Source organism: Platichthys flesus, chromosome 6 (genome assembly GCF_949316205.1).
Source record: "Platichthys flesus chromosome 6, fPlaFle2.1, whole genome shotgun sequence".
Classification (NCBI taxonomy): Eukaryota; Metazoa; Chordata; class Actinopteri; order Pleuronectiformes; family Pleuronectidae; genus Platichthys; species Platichthys flesus.
In genome coordinates this window covers 8,208,495-8,227,101 of record NC_084950.1, presented here as the reverse complement: position 1 = coordinate 8,227,101, position 18,607 = coordinate 8,208,495, and the positions used below count along the sequence as shown (strand labels likewise).

Here is an 18,607-nt window from a genome sequence, read left to right as displayed (position 1 = left end):
GTAAGGCCCAGCTGCTTGTTCTGACTGTACTAAAAGCTCTTCATTAATACACCACCAGCTTCCTCTGCCTGTCTTAACATCAAATTCACATTTGATTAAGTTAATTGGCCTGACAGATCACAGACCTGTTCTGCCAACGCAGTACAGAAGATGCTTGTCAGATGGTTATAAATATACATTAATATGCAAGTACTGGCCATCAGAGCAAATACAATCTTACAAAAGTTATCTGTCGGTCTAGCTTTCTTCAAACTACTTCGACAACCTCTCATCCCATTGACTTCAAACTTGGTGGGCCTATTGTGAGGATCCAAAGAAATGCAGTGTCGTCTGTAAAGTTTTTCAAATGAACAGTTCTCAGAAATTAACGGGACTACACAAATGAAATGTTCTCCTCTGTCTTTCTTTCTCTATTCTCTCGCTTCCTCTGTCTCCTCGTCTTCTCTGTCTCTCGGCCGTCACTATTCCACAGGACTGGATCTGAGGTCCCACATCAATGCAAAGCACACACAAATCAAACTGACAAATAGAGAGACATGCATTTAGATGATAAGAGACTATAAGCCTGCATAATTCATGCCAGATGCACAACATTCCTCCCGTTTTTTTCAGATGTCCTTCATTGGTATGTGTGTTTTGTTGTTGCGTTGTGCCTGTGTGTGGGCCCGCATGTTTTATGAACACTGTCAGCTATAGCATGACTAACATCAAACAGTTTGTGGAAGAGTAGCGACAGAAGTGTGTGTGCAGAGGTGTTAAAGGGGGGAAATATGAAAGAATAAGAGTGTGTGCGCTTCAGCTGAGTTTGTCTTTTGTGGTGACGAATGGCAGTTATTTGTTTCCCCAGAAACTTTTCCTGAATACAAATGGGGTAATATACCTCCAAAAAAGGTCAATGATTTAGAGTCTAGCTTGTTTAAGCACCACCCATATATTTTACTTTTGCACCAGGGAGCCTTTGTTTCCAATATGGTGGGTCATACAGCGAGCTGGGAATTAGAAGCTGTATAATTACCTGCACATGAAGGAAAATATGTTTTAATGATTGTCTATTTGTTTGTTTGCAGGTTATTTTGGTCGCTGGTTGGTTGGTTGGTTGGTTGTTTTGATTTTCAGCAAGATTACACAAAAACAACTGTCTGGATTTCCATGAAACTTGGTGGAAGCATGGTACACGGCCAAGAAAGAATCCATTAAAATTTGGTACAGAGGCAGACAAAGGCTGTGCGAGGACAATGATTAATGGATCTTGATTGAAAAATATTAGGCACATTTAAGAGACTGATGAGTTTTTAATGATAGGTGCGGCTTGAGAGAATATAAGGGGATTGTTTGGTCTTAGCAGAGGTATTCACTCTACTTTTTGTTTGAATATCCTATTAAAGCGATGAATGAATCAGAACTGTGTCGCCTGGCAAAATGTTAAAAAAGAGTACCAAACAGGTAGCAATGTATTTGCGAAACAGAAATGTATGCGTTCAAACAGAAACTCCATCTTTTGTGTTTGAGGTTTTGAATTGCAGCCGAGTTGAATTGGTTCTGCTTCAGGAATTTTTAAGGGGTTACTCTCCTACACCACATGCCGATGCAGGCCAGGTAAAGACTGTATAGAGCTTTGAACAGAGCCTTAAGAGTGCTTCCAGTATTGATCTGCCGTGTAGAGGGATTCGAGGGCTGTGCCAAGTGCTGTGTGTGTTGTCTGTGATCCCAGGATGCAGGGAGCCGGCGTTAAGTGCCTGTGATGCATTCATGGCTATAGTGCGGCGGCAGAATCAGGTTAGGACTATGTTTGTGTTGCTGCTCAGAGCCCATAGTGCCCATGCATAATGGATTGTTAATTCATGTGTGTAAAATACAGCTCTCTCCCATATACTGTACCTTCCCTTGGCTTCATGCTGCTGTGCGAAGGTGTATCTGTACACGCACATTTAATTCAGTGTGTTCGTTTGTGTGTGTTTTCATGCATTTGTGCTGAAGGTTTCTTTGTTTGTCAGATATCAGCATGGGGACGTTATACCTCGAGAAACGACTCGATTGTCGAGTTTGCTCCACTGGCATTGGAAAAGAGAGATTTAACAATTTAACAAGGAGCACCACAGGAGTCTTTAAATATTCATATTTGTTGAACTGTGCCTCGAAGTATAAAAAAAGACTAGACCTTACAGTAATGGGTTGAGAACCTTTGCAATTCATATTCTACATATCAGGCTGCTGCTCTTATAAAGAGGGACTTTGTGCAAGATCAAAATCAATGACTTTTTTTGTGTTATCGCAATTTTAAGCTTCCTTATTATAAAAACATGCAGGGAACAAAATGGTTCATATTCAGTAGTGGATTCTTTATGTATTTTGAAAATGTAACCAGGCTAGAAGGATGTATCTAGGCTGTAGAGATATTATCCCCCTCCAACATGGATGATGTGGGTTAACTGCTGAAGAGAAAAGAGGAAAACAAGGAAGGTTGAAGATGTGGAAACTACAGAAAGCTCTCTGGGCAAATTGGTAATACAGATGGAAAAAGGGTGAAAACATGAAAGAGAGCAGAGAGCGTGGCAAATAATATTTCAGAAAGCTCCAGAGCACTAGACAGCAACAATAGGTTAGTTTCTGATGGTTAACTTCACTAAGCTTCTTGGAAGGAGCATTTGGTCTCTTCCAGTCAGTGGTCCATATTTTTATATCTGCTTCCTCCCTGATATTCCCTCCGTGATAACCTTATGCTATCTGACATGTAGCTCAGTGTTCAACATCATCCTGAGTCACTGAGACAGAGAAACAATCCTCTACTTCCGCTCCTTCACCATCTGCGGCAGTAAATTAAATAAACGGTGTTGACGTGTCATTATCTACTTCATTATTTATGAATACTGAACAGCTAGTGCCGCATTCCTTTTTTCCCCGAACCTATCTTGTAATTTGTACTTTCTTCCCTGCACCTGCTCATTAAATTACCCACACATATTTCTCCAGCTGTCCGATCTCATAATCACATTGTCAAAAAACCCTCTGTGGTTTTTGTCTTCTGTTCGGAGAAATACTGCAAGGAATTGGTGGGAGAAATGATGAATCCAAATGTGTTGATTACAGCTCACTTCCTCCCCTCTGAGCCCAGATACTTAAAGTGGCAGTGTGTGTAGTGTCGTTCTGGTGTGTATTTCTGCATCCATGCAATTTAGGAGAGAAACAAAGCTATCATTCTGATACTTTTAATGGCCACCATTTTAATTCAGCCTGTTAGCATGTCCACATTGGCTAATTATTAGCTATTTGCAGTTGAGACTGATGGGTAAGACATTTTATTTTTAACCTCAATAGGGAGAAATCGCCAACAATGCAACAATGCAGTTTGCCAATGCACATGCCACCTCACTTAAAGTGAATGAGAAGCAAATTAGCTCCCTTATAGTTTATCCTTTGGAGATAATGAATGTCTGTGCAAAATAATGTCCCCATTATTGGGGGTGTGATACCAGCTTTTGTGGACTAAAGTGAACGTAGCAACAGATTAGCATTGCTATCCTTAGAGCTACGCCTCAGGTACGCAGAATTTAGTGTAAAAAAAAGTGTTGTTAACTAGATCAAAACCTCAGGAAATTAGCGCCTATCAATCAGCCAGTTGCTAATTGGTCTGATGGCTCACTATATTGTCCACTATATTGCAAGTTTGCCATCTCTAGTGCTTACCCAATGTTTAGTGATATTTTATCCCCCATATAGTGCACTCATCGTTTGCCACAAGTTTATTTCTCTATTAAAAATCATCATTAAACATGTTTTTTTAACCTAAAAGTATTAATACAAACTTTAAAATAAACATTTAAATGTGAGATTTCCATCGGCCGCATTATTGTTTAACTGCAACAAATCTTTTTCAATGAGCTCAATAATATGGTGAAGTAGGGATTAGTGAAAGAGTGGGTGATTTCGAACACAGCCACTCAGCTGTCATGTAACTTGTCCTGGTATGATATCATTTACAGGAAAATAGGTTCTCTGGAAAATCTGCACATATTCTCTCTCACATGTTATTTTTCTCTGTCTCTCTCGCTCGCTCTGTCGCTCTCTCTCTCTCTCACTCTCACACTCACACTCACACTCACACACACATCCACACATCTCCTCTCCCTGTGATATATCCACAAGGCAGATGTCATATTTGATCTGCACAGATTTGCCCCTGCACCCATATCACGCATGCAATGCCACAGCACACACAAGTAAAAGTGCTGAAAAAATGTCACACAGTGTGTAAACATTCATTATTCATTCTAAACCCACTGATAAACATGACAAACAGTCCCACACACACAAACTAACACGCAATTGCGCGGTTCAGATAATTAAGATAAACAACAAAGAAGCCGCCTCTATGTCCAACATGCCCACACACACACACACACACACACACACGTATCACGGTGTGTCACCCTTAGGTGGAATTACAGGTCTGATTTTGGCTCAGTGGAGATGTAGGAGGATGATAGTGGCAGGCTGAACCAAGGGGCAATAAATCAGTGTCTTATCAAACCTGTGGCCGTAGGTATGAACTGTCAACCCAGAAACGGCTCCAGCACGAACACAGCTTTCAGAACATCTCGCTTCCACAGCTGGATATAGCAACAGCGTCACAGCACATGTGTGACGACTCAGTGGGGCAGTTGTCATGACACTCTCCCTCTTCCCCCCGGTCCGCAGTCCGTCCCCCTGCTCAGTTATTCTAAAAGTGAGGGAAGGGGAGGTGAGCCCGAATGTTGGCATGTTTAATTCAGCTGCTCCACGACGAGCCCTGTCACCGTGTAGATTTATAGTATCGGCTAGAGAGGAATGAGGAGATGGTCGGGATTTAACTACCCCAGGATTTTAATGGGAGACTTAGCATGCACTTTGCAAAATCACCTTAATCCAGCGTCGGTGTGTGTGAAGGGAGGGATGGGATGGAAAATTAATTGCTTTTTCTCAGTTTGTGTCTGAGTCCTGCCTTTGAACCAGAGATTTTCCCACTAAACTGTTAACTATCTCTATCTTTTTATGATCTTTGTGAATTTTGTTCACATACAGAGACATATTTGCATGTTTTAATTAGAAATGTTGTATTCACTTGTGGTTGCAGATAAAATCCATTTCCAAAGGATAGACATGCCTCTCGATTTTTCGGGCAAAAAAAACCCCAACAATGAAATGGCTTCCACTTTCCTGATGATGAAATGTCTGATAGAGGCTTGGCAGGCTTTTATGTCTGCTGCTTTAAAGGATCCATTAGTACACATAAAACTTTATAAGTCAAAGCACCGTAGAGCTGTCAAGCCCCATGACTGTGTTTCACTGTGTTGCAATGTTACTTCTTACCATGCTGCTTCTGCAAGAACACAACTAATTTCACTTCAGACTAATATAGCCTAAAGTAGTTTCAGTTTGTCCAGCGCTGTCTGCGGAGTCTCATACTTTGCATTTAAGTGCACAATTTGCATTTGTACTTTCCCCTTGGTATAGAAATCATAAATGTTCATCTATTTTGCTGCAACAGGAAGATCTTTATTGCACCCTGAGGATTGTCCTTCTTCCCACAGTGAGTTGAACATTTTGCAGAGGAAGAAGAAGAAGCAGCGAGCGATAGACGAGGCATATGAGATTTGTATCAGTCGAGATGAGAGTTGTGACAGTCTGGAGCCCTGGTTCTCTGTGCTGCCTGTCCTGGCGTCCTTCACACTGAAGGCTTGGATGACAGGGCTTGGATTCAAGGGAGGGGGAGTTTTCATGTGACAGAAGGCTCTGCCTAATGGCCGGTCTGTTCTCCAACTCTGTCTCAGCAACACACTCTTTCCTCTCTCTTTTTCCTCTGTTCCACCTTCTCCCAACGGCCATACGTGGATCTGACATCCCTCCATCTCTGATGAGGAGAGTACAGACAGAGGGGGAGTCAATATCACTCTGCCAAGTGTGCTGTAAAAAGGCTTTTAATTTTAAAATGTCTCCAGAGCCATTCAGATCCTGAGACAGCCCGTCGGGGCACCTGGGCGCTGCACTTATTCAACATGGCGCCGGCGTTCTGCTGTTAGAGAAGGGAGTTGTTTGAAAGAGGCAACAGGGGGCAGCTCTGCCAGCCTGCCAAGTGTGTGGGTTCTGCTGTGACCAGTCAATCTTCATAATGGCTGTCTGGCCATGGGGCAGAGCCAGCTCACTGGTCACATGACAGACTGTGCAGATCAGGCGAGGAAGGACTCCCTTCAGCAACCCTGAATCGATGGTGTCGTTGGAGACGACAAAAGGGCAGAGAAGGACAGACAGGAGACGTGGGCGAACGAAGGGAGAGAGGGAAAGAAAAGTAAGCAAAGAGCAGGTTGAAGAAAGAAGATGCAGGAAAAGGGATAAGAAAAGAAGAATTTAAGAAGAATCTTAAATAAAAGGGAGACTGAGGGTCGGCGTGGCTGCTCACTATTCTCTACCTGCTTGCTGATGCTTTGTGCTTTGTGAAGGACAGATAAAGCTTTATCTCTCCAATGTGTCCTTTCCTCACTCTGAGCTTTAGATTAAAACTTCAAAGGAGTTTTATTTACGACAGAAATTTCAATTTAAACCAAAGACACAGTTTGCCTCTTTAAAAGAAAAAAGTCTTTCCAAATCAGATATCAGACCTGGCACCTGTGCAATGCAGCAAACTCAACCTGGCTGGAGATATATACGAGTTCACTCTGCCTATTATTACTGTCCTTAGATAACTACTCTGACAGAGCTAGTTATGGGCTTCGATCAGATAACATCTCGACACAAGAGAGGAGTACTGTCTGTAAAGTGAATCCCTCAGTAGAAGATTCAATCAGTAGAGTTATTTTGTAAACATGGTTTAAAAAACTAAATTTTTTGAATTTTCGAATTTGACATGACATGATAAAATTCCTAAATAAAAGTAACACTCATTATTATCAATGCTATCATGATAAACCATTGAGGTGTTGAAAGGACACTTTGGCAGGTAGACTGTAGTTGCCTGTTAAAAGGTGCTTTTTTGATGTATAGGCATCAAACCAGCGAACTTCTGGTTCGACCCACTCTCCCTCCTGAATCACAGCTTTATCACTCAGTTTTTAGATGAGCCGTAAACTAATTATTTTATCGTTTGCCAGGAGCAGAGATGTTGTCTTTCTCTGTTAATAGTTCCCTTTTATTGTTGAGGTTGATTTCAGTTATTGAAACATCGGTATGGCTTTTAGCATATTTGTGGAACCCTGCTGACTCTTATACACTATATTCAGAGCTATTAACAGATGGCCTGTTACCTCTGCTGTGCTCTGTAAACTGATCTCAGGTTGTTAGATTTTGAGCAGCACCACTCCGGGGTTATAGGTTTCCTCCACAGTGAGACACCGTTGAACACAGCAGCATTTACAGGGAGCCGTTTATCCTCTTTCATAAACATCCCCCGGGTTCCTTTATGGATCTGAGTTTTACTATATTTGTAAGTGTGTCAAATAAATAGCAGCAGACAAGAAAACTCCTGAAGATCAAACCTCTTGTTACTACATCCAACACGTCTGTACCCCCTCACCTCTCTTTGTTATACAGTGGGGAACCATTAAGGCAATCTCATTATCTCCTCCTTGCTTTTCTATACGGAATCTTGTTTGCGCCATTCATCGCCATTCAATTTGTGACCAAGAGGAGTAGCTGTGGAAAATTGGAAAGCACAGTCAGTCCTGTGCCTGCAGGGCAAAGGAAGCATGATGGTGGTCCACATACAGTCATATACATGAATCATGTGACAACAGGGAAGCTTATATCTTCATGTTCAGGTCAGTTTGAATTTCACACTTGCATTAATGAGCTGTTATACTTTTGTGGACGGCATGCATCAAATGGGATTGCTGCAGTTCTCCTCAATTAAATCCTCAATTGCCCTCATGGCCACAGACATTGTAGAATCACTAAATGAGCCAATGTAAGATTGAGTCTTTATACTGGTCTAATGCTCTTATCTGAATTGCTGCGCATTAATTCCCCTGTATGATTAACAGCGGGTACCTGCGTCGGGGAAATTAGTTCATCCAACTCCTCGCCGCGGCCGCAGCACGAACAAACCTGTGTGATTATTCTGATTGGAGGAGCATCGGCACACTATTTGTTTCCGCATCACCGACCTTTCCGCCTCGCTGTGCACAGTCTGCATGCAGGAGGAGGCATTTCCAGCATAATACTTGCAACACGCACTGAGTTGACTGCAGGGGTAAGCACCCGCACTTCCCCATGTACATTTAAAAAATAATGGCATGCATGAACATGAGTTTGAATGGAAGGAAACTTGAGGCGATACATCTGGTGGATGATAAGATGGATTTATCCTAGCCGCTCCCGATTTGCTCTGATGAATAAGCCGCGCTGCTCACAAAGGGTCATATTAAAGCCCCCAGCTCCCTGTCCCCCATACCATGATGCATCATCGCCTGTTGTTGTGCCTTGTCTCTCCGCTTCCTCCATGAACTGATTAAGTCTTTGGAGCAGCACGGAAAACACCACAGGGTGCGGCATTGTTTTCCACTGGGAAGACAGCGCCAGTGTACAGTATGAATAGACCAGTGAGTCTGAAGCTAACGGTTACTGTTTGTAGTCATTCTTCAGTCAGCTCAGAGTTTGTATCATAGAGGAAGATGGAAAGCTGTCTCTTGACTCAGGCAGTTTGTTTCACTCTCCTCCACTAATTCCAGTCAATAATACATTTAGCACAAATCCTACCTCTGTTGATATCTACTGAGTTTCATCCCAAAAACTAAATATAATTGCAAAAATCTCATTTGCCTTGATCACGCTGTCATTCAGATATTAATCTGTAACTATTTACTTACAGTGTGTGCGGTGGTCAGTTTGGATATCACGAGCACAGACGGTTAAATGTCCTTGAGAGAAAAAGCTCCACAGACCAATAAATCACTATCTGTGTAAACAAAGGCAATAATTCTGCAACTGTGGCTCAACGTGGGTTCAGTCGTGGGCTATGAGGAGCTTTTACAGATTCATCATTAACATGCCCAGGGATGCTTTGACACCGTGTAGATTTTTCTTCCATCTCATGGAGGATCAGCCGTGTCGTGGTTGTTTTCTTTGTCCCGAGGCGTATCATTAGTATCAGGGTTTTAAATGTGAGTGGTGTGAATAGTTTGTGTATATGTGTATGACTGCATTAGAGAACATCAGACATGGATGCAGTTTAGGCTTAAGGAGATACATTTCTGGACAGCCATCTGGACTTTTTGGTGCTGTATGTGAACCCCAGGCTACTTCTAATGGTGGATAGATATAAAATGGGGCAAACCAGTGCATTCTCTATGGCAAACAAATACAATATCAGCTGTGTTGGTCAGACAGAGTCCTGCATATAGCCTCCTACCACGTTACCTATTAACGTCACATTTCATGTTGCTGACTGTCACATCATCAAGTCGAACCGCGTCAGTTAATCAGACGTGAATAACATTCGGATTCCTTTGAGTCCATGTTCCACCGAACAGCCCAGCACCTGCACAGCTGTCAGCACCTGCGCCCACACAGCAGCCTCTCACCACAGAATCCTAATAAAGTAGAGTCCTCGCTCCTCAACAACTGTCACACTCGCTGAGGATGACAGTTTCTGCCAGGGCAGAGCAGAAACTCTGTGGCAGGAGCAACATTGGGTTTTATACAGTTGTCTGGAGATACAAATAGATTAAAGGAATAAAAATAAACGAAGATGTCCACAGGTTAAAAGAAACATCTGCTCATGAGATGAATTGTTAAAGAGGACGAATTGAGGAAAAAGGCGTCACGAAACAATTTAATCAAGCATGAAAAGGTGACTAAAGATTTGACTGAACTCTCCAACCTGATCTCCTCCGGTTCTTTATTCTGAAGCGCAGATCACTGTTACCTTTAGTCTTCAGTTTACTTTGAAAACAACAGACAGGCTTCATCTGATGATCACAATCTGTGCAAGTCATTTGCTGTAAAAAGGTCTGTGATGTAGCATGGAGCGGACGCTGTGAAAGTAATCACTTGTATTTTTTAATAATTCACTTCTATAAATAACAGGGAACCGGTGAAGCATCGGTAGAGTCACGACAGAGTCCCTTTCTCTCTTTAAGGCCGGTAAACTCTGAGCAGCTGCCTGAGCAGAACGGTTTCTTAATAAGACAAGATTACAGTATGGATGCTTAAATGCAGTTGTTAGCAGAGGACATCTCTAATCTGTGTTACATTACAAAGCTGAAATGAAAATCAGTGGAAGGGCGATGCATATCCTTTGGGCACACTTTATATAGCAGTAATTTACGAGGTCATGGTGATGGACTTTATCCATATGGTGAAGAATGAATGTTAATGCATTACTACACCATGCGACATAGGTTTGTTACTTATTCATGATGTAACTTATGCAATATCATATCGTGGGTAATAATTCTCTGATTAATTTTAGATTCTCTAATTATTTGAGGAGATATTGACCTTGACCTTTGATTTCTGTCCAATCAGCTCCGGAAGTTAAACTTTCTAGAGATACCCTCCAAAGTATTGCTCCCACCATGCTTGGTGGAAATCTGGTCAGGTGTTCATACACACACAGGGGGGCAACGACTGTATTCTATTCATACACCTCTGCTAGCATGCAAGGTAATACATGATTATCTACAAACACCTTTTGTATGGGGATTCTACATCATGCAGATAACACAGGAAGTGATGGTCAATGAAGACAATAAAAACCAGTACGGTCAAATACAATGGAGACTTTGCACGGGGGGGGGCTTAGGATAAGTGTGTCATCCAATTCAACTGTGAAAGCTGAGATAAATTCTGAACAGGCTTGTCCAGGGTAAACTTGTAGCACAAACACCTGGGCTACCTCAAAACACTTGTACATCAAAACCCACTGTACGGACTCCAGTACGAACACCTGAAGGCCTGTCTTGAAGATTAGATTCAAACAAGTTTTAAACTATTCAAAGGAAAACACTCCGATTTAGCAAGGTCGGACAGGACAGAATAAGCAGCGGTTTAAAATGTTGTGCCTGGAGGAATAAAACTGACTATTTTCTTGTATCAATTGCCAAAGTAATCATCAGCCCACTGAGTTTATTTTAACTCTTCATTGTCTGTGCAAATGCATAAAATCACAAATGAAACTGGTAAATTGTGGCATAAAATTATTTTTAAGGTTTTGAACTATATTTTATTTATGTCTTTGTTGGACTTATACAGGAAAGGCAAACCGGGAATGTAGAGGAATGACCTGCAGAAAATGGTCGCTCCTAATATTTTTGGGTTATCGGGACAACCCAAAGAGATTGTTAACAGCAGTTTACAGACATGACCTGAGAAAATAAACATCATATCTGATCAAGGTCCAAGCAGCCTGGTCAGTAGTCAAACCCGGAACCTGTTTCAGTAAGAACTCCTGAACGATGAATTAGTCTCACACACCATCTTTCCATTGTGTCTTAGCCTCCACAACTATCCCCAATCAAGATGATGTCACTTCCTGCCCACGCTGTGACTTTCCTTCCTTTGGTCTCCTTTTCTTCACCTTCCTCAAAATAACATAAATCGTCTTTTCCTTTTTCGCAAATCGTCCTCCACTTCTTTGACTCACTCGTTTGCCCCCCTTGTTTTTTCCCCTTCACGTTCCTCCTCATTAGGACACATCCATATCTCAAACTGTAGCTGGCAGGATCATCACCGTGCAAAGTGCGGGGAAGATCACAGGGGTGCTCTTAATGAAAGGTGTGTGCAGGGGCTATTTCTAAATTACACATCCTTAGACGGGGCTCTCAGATGAAAAGAAAGAACATAAATCCATAGAGAGAAGGAAGGAGGTTGGCAGGCGAGAGAGGGAGAGAGAGAGGGAGAGAGGGAGAGAGAAAGCGACAGATGTAAACCTTTCCAGGACAATGGCCAATTAGATTCTACAGATCATTAATAGTAACCTACACTTTGACTTTTCTCTTCTTTTATAATTGGATTGTATTCTACAAATCAATACCAGCTTTTTTTTCGATCACTCTCCCTTCTTCGCGTCATTAAGACTCTGCACTCATTTCTTTCCTCCTCTCACTCCGTTATTTGATCTATTTTTTCCATATCGCAGTCCTCTCCTGTCGTGGAGCTGTTTGCAGTGTTAAATCATCCTGCAGAGGTGACAAGTTTTACTTCATTAAGTAGTGGCAGAGTGCACTGCTTCACCGGGGGACTGAGGGTAAGAGTAAGGGTCTATCAATAACCATTAAGGATCCTCTCTCATTAGACCAAACCTCATAGGCCCCCGGGGCTTGAGAAATGGGCCCTGCCATCTTATGTGATGGAGCACACTTACATGGCATCAGCCAAATGCAAACTGAGGAGTAATTGTCTTACCACCAATGTTGTGTACACAGCCTTATTCTCATTCAACCTGTTAGTTTAATCAATAAGAACCTCACACCCCCCTATCAGTAGCCTCCAGTTTGCTTTAGCTCCTTCCTTTCCCTCCTCATCTTTTGACACACACATCACAAACCCATCCAGCAGAACCGAGCCGCAGCAGTATGATTATTCATATGGCAATGAGGCTGGATCAAGCTTTGCAAGGCTGCCACAGCGTGATGCGAGTGTTTCCAGATGATGACTTAGGAGCCCTACAGCTTCCCTGCCAAGAGCAGGGAATTCAAACTTAATCAGGGCGTGGACGCCTCCCTCCTCCGTCTCCTGTAGAGCTCCGGGGGGTCGAGGCCAAAACAAGAATAGAACCAGAGAGACAAAAGTCAAAGTCGAGGCAGGCGACGTGCACGATCTGTCACTTCCTTTTCCTCGAGGGGAGCCAGAGGTTTTCTCCGTTGAGTGATGGGTTCATTTTAGGGTTATTGGAGAAAGTTTTTTGTCTCGCTCGGAGAAGAGAAGTTAATAAGATTAGCTTTGTTCTACTCTGTTATCTAGCCTGCTTCCTGCCTCTCACAAACACAATATTCCAAATCTCAACACTGACTGTTGCCTATCCATCACCAGTGAGCTCTGCCAGTATTTTCCACTGAAACTCAGACAGCGATCTCTTCAGCAGGGAGCCTCCAGCCCTCAGCTCATCCCTGTCTGCAGACCGTGGTCACAGCAAGGGGAGGAGGCAATGATCAGTCCTGATCAATAATACATCGACTGCATTAAAGCTTATGAATAAGTCATGGGCGGAAGGAACCCAGTCGTGTTTCGGAACACACACACATGCAGCAAAGTGATCTTTTACTTAGGCCAGGGAAGGTGAACAGTCTGAAAAAGGGAACAAAGCAAGGGCTTTAACTGGGAGGGATATTTATCACCCACCCACTGACATTCGGTTGCATTTTGAAGCTCCACTCTGTCTCTGCGCTCTGCCACCCACTCCATTCGCTGACATTCTCTCTCTCTCTCTCGCTCTCTCGCACGTAATGGCCTTTTTTCCTGCGGGTGGAATAAATAAGTTAATACATGTGTCCTAAGGCTTAGCAAGGACTATCTGAATATAAATAGTTCATTTGCTATTGTAGAGGCCTCGCTTTGTGCCATATGAATATATTTGTATTATCTTCTTTTTTTTTTCCTTCTTCTTCTTCGTCTTCTTTTTGACGAACACCAGGGTGACTGTTTAGGTTGACTGGAGATGCAAGGTGAAATTGCCTTACACAAATACGTTTTTTTTTTTTTACCTCTGAACCCCTCAGTCTCAGACGGGAGGGAAGCGTGTGAACGTCGGGGCCTTTGACTCGATGCAGACTTGTGTGCGTGTGTGTGTGTGCCGCTGTAGACGGTTTGATTGCTTCTTAAAATGTGTGTGGCGGATGAAAGGGCAGGTGGTAACTTTAGCCAAGAACTTGAATGAGAACAACACTTCTGAATAATTAATGTCTCGGATGTTTACTTAAGGGAAATTGTACGTGTGTGTGTGTGTGTGTGTGTGTGTGTGTGTGTGTGTGTGTGTGTGTGTGTGTGTGTGTGTGTGTGTGTGTGTGTGTGTGTGTGTGTGTGTGTGTGTGTGTGTGTGTGTGTGTGTGTGTGTGTGTGTGTGTGTGTGTGTGTGTGTGTGTGTGTGTTAGTGTACACTCCGTCCAACATTGTCATTTCTTTGGGCAGTCAGTGAGTTGCTACTTGATGCCAAGTTGTGTTCATTTGTGTGTTTCTGTTGTCGCTGCTTTAGTAAATCCTGAAACGGTTGTTTATAGCTTGACCTCTTAGCATTATGGAGTCGAGAGGCTCAAAAGTCTCGGCTCCTAGGTGTACACAAGTGCTGTAGCATGCAGTGACGCGTGCACACATTTGCGATAGCTCTTTGATGAGATGCCCCCGATGTGTGTTCCTGTTGTGCTGATGTGCTCCTTGAGGAGGTGCAGGAGGAGGAAGCAGCTCTTTGTTTCTGCCACCAGAAGTATGTCAGACAGAAATGCTCCGGGAGAGAGAAGTATCGCTGTGTATCAACCAGCGTGTAGAGATTGTGCTGCATGTGGCAGAAAAGCTGAGATGTTGGAGGTGGAACACTATCAAAGCGAGTGAGCGGGAGAAGCATCCGAGAGGCAGAAATGGATGGAAATGTGTATTTCACAGAGAGATAGGAGATGGAATCACACACACACACACGCACACAAATGCACACGCATCCATACAGATAATCACCATCAGATAACACACACACCATCAGCAGGCTAGAGTTTAACTCTATTATAAGCTACAAATTATTTTACCCTGGAATAATTGTCTGCATTTTCTTGCATATGGTGATCCTTATCTTAGTTAACCACATTCAACCACTTAATGTATAATACAACATGGTCTGTTCTGCTGTATAGTTTGTATACATCTGTTTTAAAAGTCTCCAAGTTTATTCTCTATAACAGAAGTTTCATTTGAAATGGACAACCAACCTGTTAAGACTTATGATGCTGGAATTTTCTGTTATTCTTCTATTTTTTTTAGCTATATCAGATATTTTTGTCTCAACTATTTGATGGTTGAGATTTTATACTGTGGTGACATTCATTATCCCCATAGGATGTATCCTAATGACCGATGAGGATTTATATGTGGTGCACATGAGGTACCCACCTAAACTAAGATATGTTAGCATTAAGCCTGACGGAGTTTTGCCTTTATAAGAATTTTGTTTGAAGTTTAGAAAACCTCCTGAAGAACAGACTTTTTATTATCATTGCTAACTACTTATTTTCTCCTCTTACTGCTCATGGAAGCTCTCCATTCACATCTGTCTCTGTTTTGTAACAGCTCTTTGTGCTTCTCCATTAAATTAGACATAAAAAGTGTCTGTTATGTTCTTAAATGGTTGGCATGAAGCACTTTCTTGTCAAATGTATAACCAGTAAACAAAGCCTTGGTCAGATGTTGTTGCTGCTCACAGGCTGAACTATTAATTTCATCAAACGTAACCCTGAACTAAAAGTTTCTGAGATATCAGTTTAACACCAGAAACCTCAGGTGATCTATAAAACAGTCAGACACGAACAATACAAATTGAATAATATCTTTTTTGTTTTCTTAGATAAATGACAATAAATTCATATTATAAATGCTAACGAGCCGCCCAAGGTCAGAGGAAGGGAAGAGACTTGTGAATAATGAAATGATGGCACTTACTCCGGAGATGCATTGACTCTCATTAAATTAAACATAATTTTGATACAGCAACTGTGTGTTTACAAAAAAAAGTCAAAATTGAAAAGGGATGTGGTTGTGTAGATTTCGGGGGGGAATCGTTATGAGAAAGATGGAGGGTAGATAGAAACGAGCCACAGTAGAGAGTTGCTTCACCTGGAGGAACGGTGCTCTATCACCTTCGCGACATTGTCCAATTAGAGCATATGATTAGTGTAGACTGTCTCCAGTGAAAATGAATCTATCAGCCCCGGCTCGGATTGCTACAGGTCCCTCCAGTTTAGCTCTCGCTTTGTCTCTGTCACCGCAGAACTGCTAATATAAAACCGACAGAATGGATGATTTCTACTTAAGACGTGGCCTGATTGAAACTGATTACATTTCACACAGGTTTATTATATTACCATGTTATGTGCTCATGCTGGAGGGCGTGTGTGTGGGCGTATGTGTGTGGGTAGCGAGGTTGTGTTAATTTGTGAAACAAGAAGAGATTTGCAGGACGGGATGTGATCAGATTCATTTGCCTCCACCAAGGAAGTTGTGTTTTTTCCTTGTGTTGGTTTCTAAGTGAGATTACACAGAACAACCGGAATGATTTACACAAAATGTGGTGGAAGGAGGCAGTAAGAGTTTGAGAAGGTGTTGGTACAGATCCAGGAAAATGTTTTTCTTTAACATTGCAAGAAAAGGCATTTTTAATCCTTTATATAAGATCTTAATGAAAACAACCAGACACATTTAGGAAACTGGTACGATATGTGAACTGTGTTGCAGCTTGATTCAATGGCCTGTTGCTGTTGGGCCTTGATAGAGGTATTTGCTCTACTGTGCCATTCTAGTTACGGTTATGTTATGTTTCTCTTCTTCCAGGTTCCCAGAGCCGAGGGCGGCCCCCCTCGATCCCCGGGACTTTGAAGACGATGATTCCGGACCGTCCATGGGCCACGCCCCCTGAGAGCAGCACTCCAGACTGTTCACTGCATCCACCTGTCCTTCAGCGTCTGCCTCAGCCAGCCGTCAGGCCGGCCGAGCTGTCAGCCTTGGCCCTCGCTCTGTCAGCTGTCTCCCCATCATCGCCCCACCCCTCCCCGGTGCCAGCTGGCAGTGGCCTGACCTTGAAGGAGGCTGCTGTGACAAATATGGATGACTCTCAAACCTTTTTTAATTCCCCACTAGCTACTAACTTTCTTTAATTGAGGCGCACAACTTATGCGCAATCAATTACCATCACGCTCGATTTTCTACAGCCAGCCAGATCCCAGGCTTTACTGGTGAGCCTGGCTGAGCCGGAGAGGCAGCCTGGGTAGGCAGCCGAGCGGAGCGTCTGTTGAGCCAAACAGATGTCAGGAAAAAAAGGAAATTCTGTGACATGGAACGCTTCACTCTTCATTTATTCACAGTATCATTTTGATTCAGTTGCTGTGACAAAAACTGCGGATGCTCTCACACGTTAAAAAGAGATTTTATTTTCAGAAGCCACAATGTCTTAAATCACAAAGATAATATTTTATATAAATCTATCTGTATTTTTTTGTTGTCTATTCTACAATGTTGTCCCGGGTGCTTTCCATCATCAAGTTGCCTTCAGTTGCCTGCGGATTCTTTATGCCCGTATATTTGGGCCCATTTATTTTTGTTCTTGTCAGATGTATTATCAGAAACATAGGAGGGGGGTTGCATTTTGCCAGACATTGATTGGTAAATGTTGCTGAGTCTTTGTTAGGTAAAAATCGAATTGTACTCTCACAGTATCAGCTTTCAGTGCACTATAATGTAAAGGCCCATTACTCTGGGGCCAATCTGCAGCTTATGACGGATCGCCGTCCAGACAAACACACACACTTCCTACCTTGACCCGCCGGGGCCGGAGCCTTCACTCCTGATGTACCACCGCGAATCTGTCTGTATCAGCATTTTGTTTTAATGTGATTGATTCTGTTGCCTGATATTCAAAATCTCAGTTAGATTGAGACCACGCCCACTTCAGGATCGGTTAGAGTCGAGAAGAGAAGGCTTCGGTGTGTGTGTCGTTCGAGGCGCTCGTCAAACCACTGGGTGTAGTTTCATCTAATCTGGGTTGGAAAAATGACAGACACGAGAGGGATTTGACAACAACAGGACTTCACTACTGTAGATCTGCACTTAGATGCACTGAGAGCTGTATAGACCGACCCAGGGGAAATGTTGGTGAATCAACAGCCTATTGAAATCATTCTTTATTCTAGTGTAACGACAGACAGGAGTCTGACTGTCTGATGTTTCTCTCTCCTGTTTTCATTTGTCTATTTTTGTCTGAGATCTAAATAAACAGCCTGTTTCTTACATTTGGTGTAGGAAAATGACATTCATACGTATACATTAATTCATTCCTGCATATTTTCTCTCTTGCAAAAGCAAAAACCATCAGTCATCCTCGACACTATTATCAGAAAACCCTTTTTTTTTCAGAAAAAGACATTTGACAATGTATGGAGAGGGAGTGTAAAGGGGGAACACAGAAAGGGGAGGATTTCTTCTTCTACTTTCATCAAGATTCAAAGCAGCAAACCATCCAGATAGGACTGGGAATAGGAGGTGTGGGAGCAAAGGGTCCAGAGCAGGAGAACTCCTCAGGGTCTCTGCTTATCTAAAGATGCATTTAAATGCAGACCTGATTCACGCCTGCAGCACCGGACCAGCCAGAACCCACTTTTCATCAACTCACAGCCGCAATCAGAAAGTCTTCGTCTCACCTCTGCTCATTTTTCTTTCTCCCTCTCCCTCTCTGTGGCTTCACACCTGAGAGAGATTTCTCAGCATGCGCATTCTGTACACGTTGAGATATTTATTGACTCAGAGAAACTCATTTAGCCTGCTGGTTATTGCCATCTGGGCAGTAACACATCTGGCTCTGCATGTGTAACTTTACAGAAATAATGGGGCTGCAAGTTCTCCCAGAAATAAAAATTCAGTCATTATCTACTCCACCACTGTGCTGATGGAA

At 42.7% G+C, this 18,607-nt stretch overlaps 1 protein-coding gene across 3 annotated transcripts in view; it reads left to right on the top strand.

The window, feature by feature from the left end:
• trim44 (tripartite motif containing 44) overlaps positions 1–17,946 on the top strand; it is a 43,923-nt gene extending 25,977 nt beyond the window's left edge. For all 3 annotated transcript variants that reach the window (XM_062389484.1, XM_062389483.1, XM_062389482.1), the window contains exon 6: positions 16,495–17,946. In XM_062389484.1, coding sequence (XP_062245468.1) covers positions 16,495–16,579 — 85 coding nt within the window. In that variant the 3' untranslated portion in view covers positions 16,580–17,946. The remainder of the gene's footprint in view (positions 1–16,494) is intronic.
• The last annotated feature ends 661 nt before the right edge of the window (positions 17,947–18,607 follow it).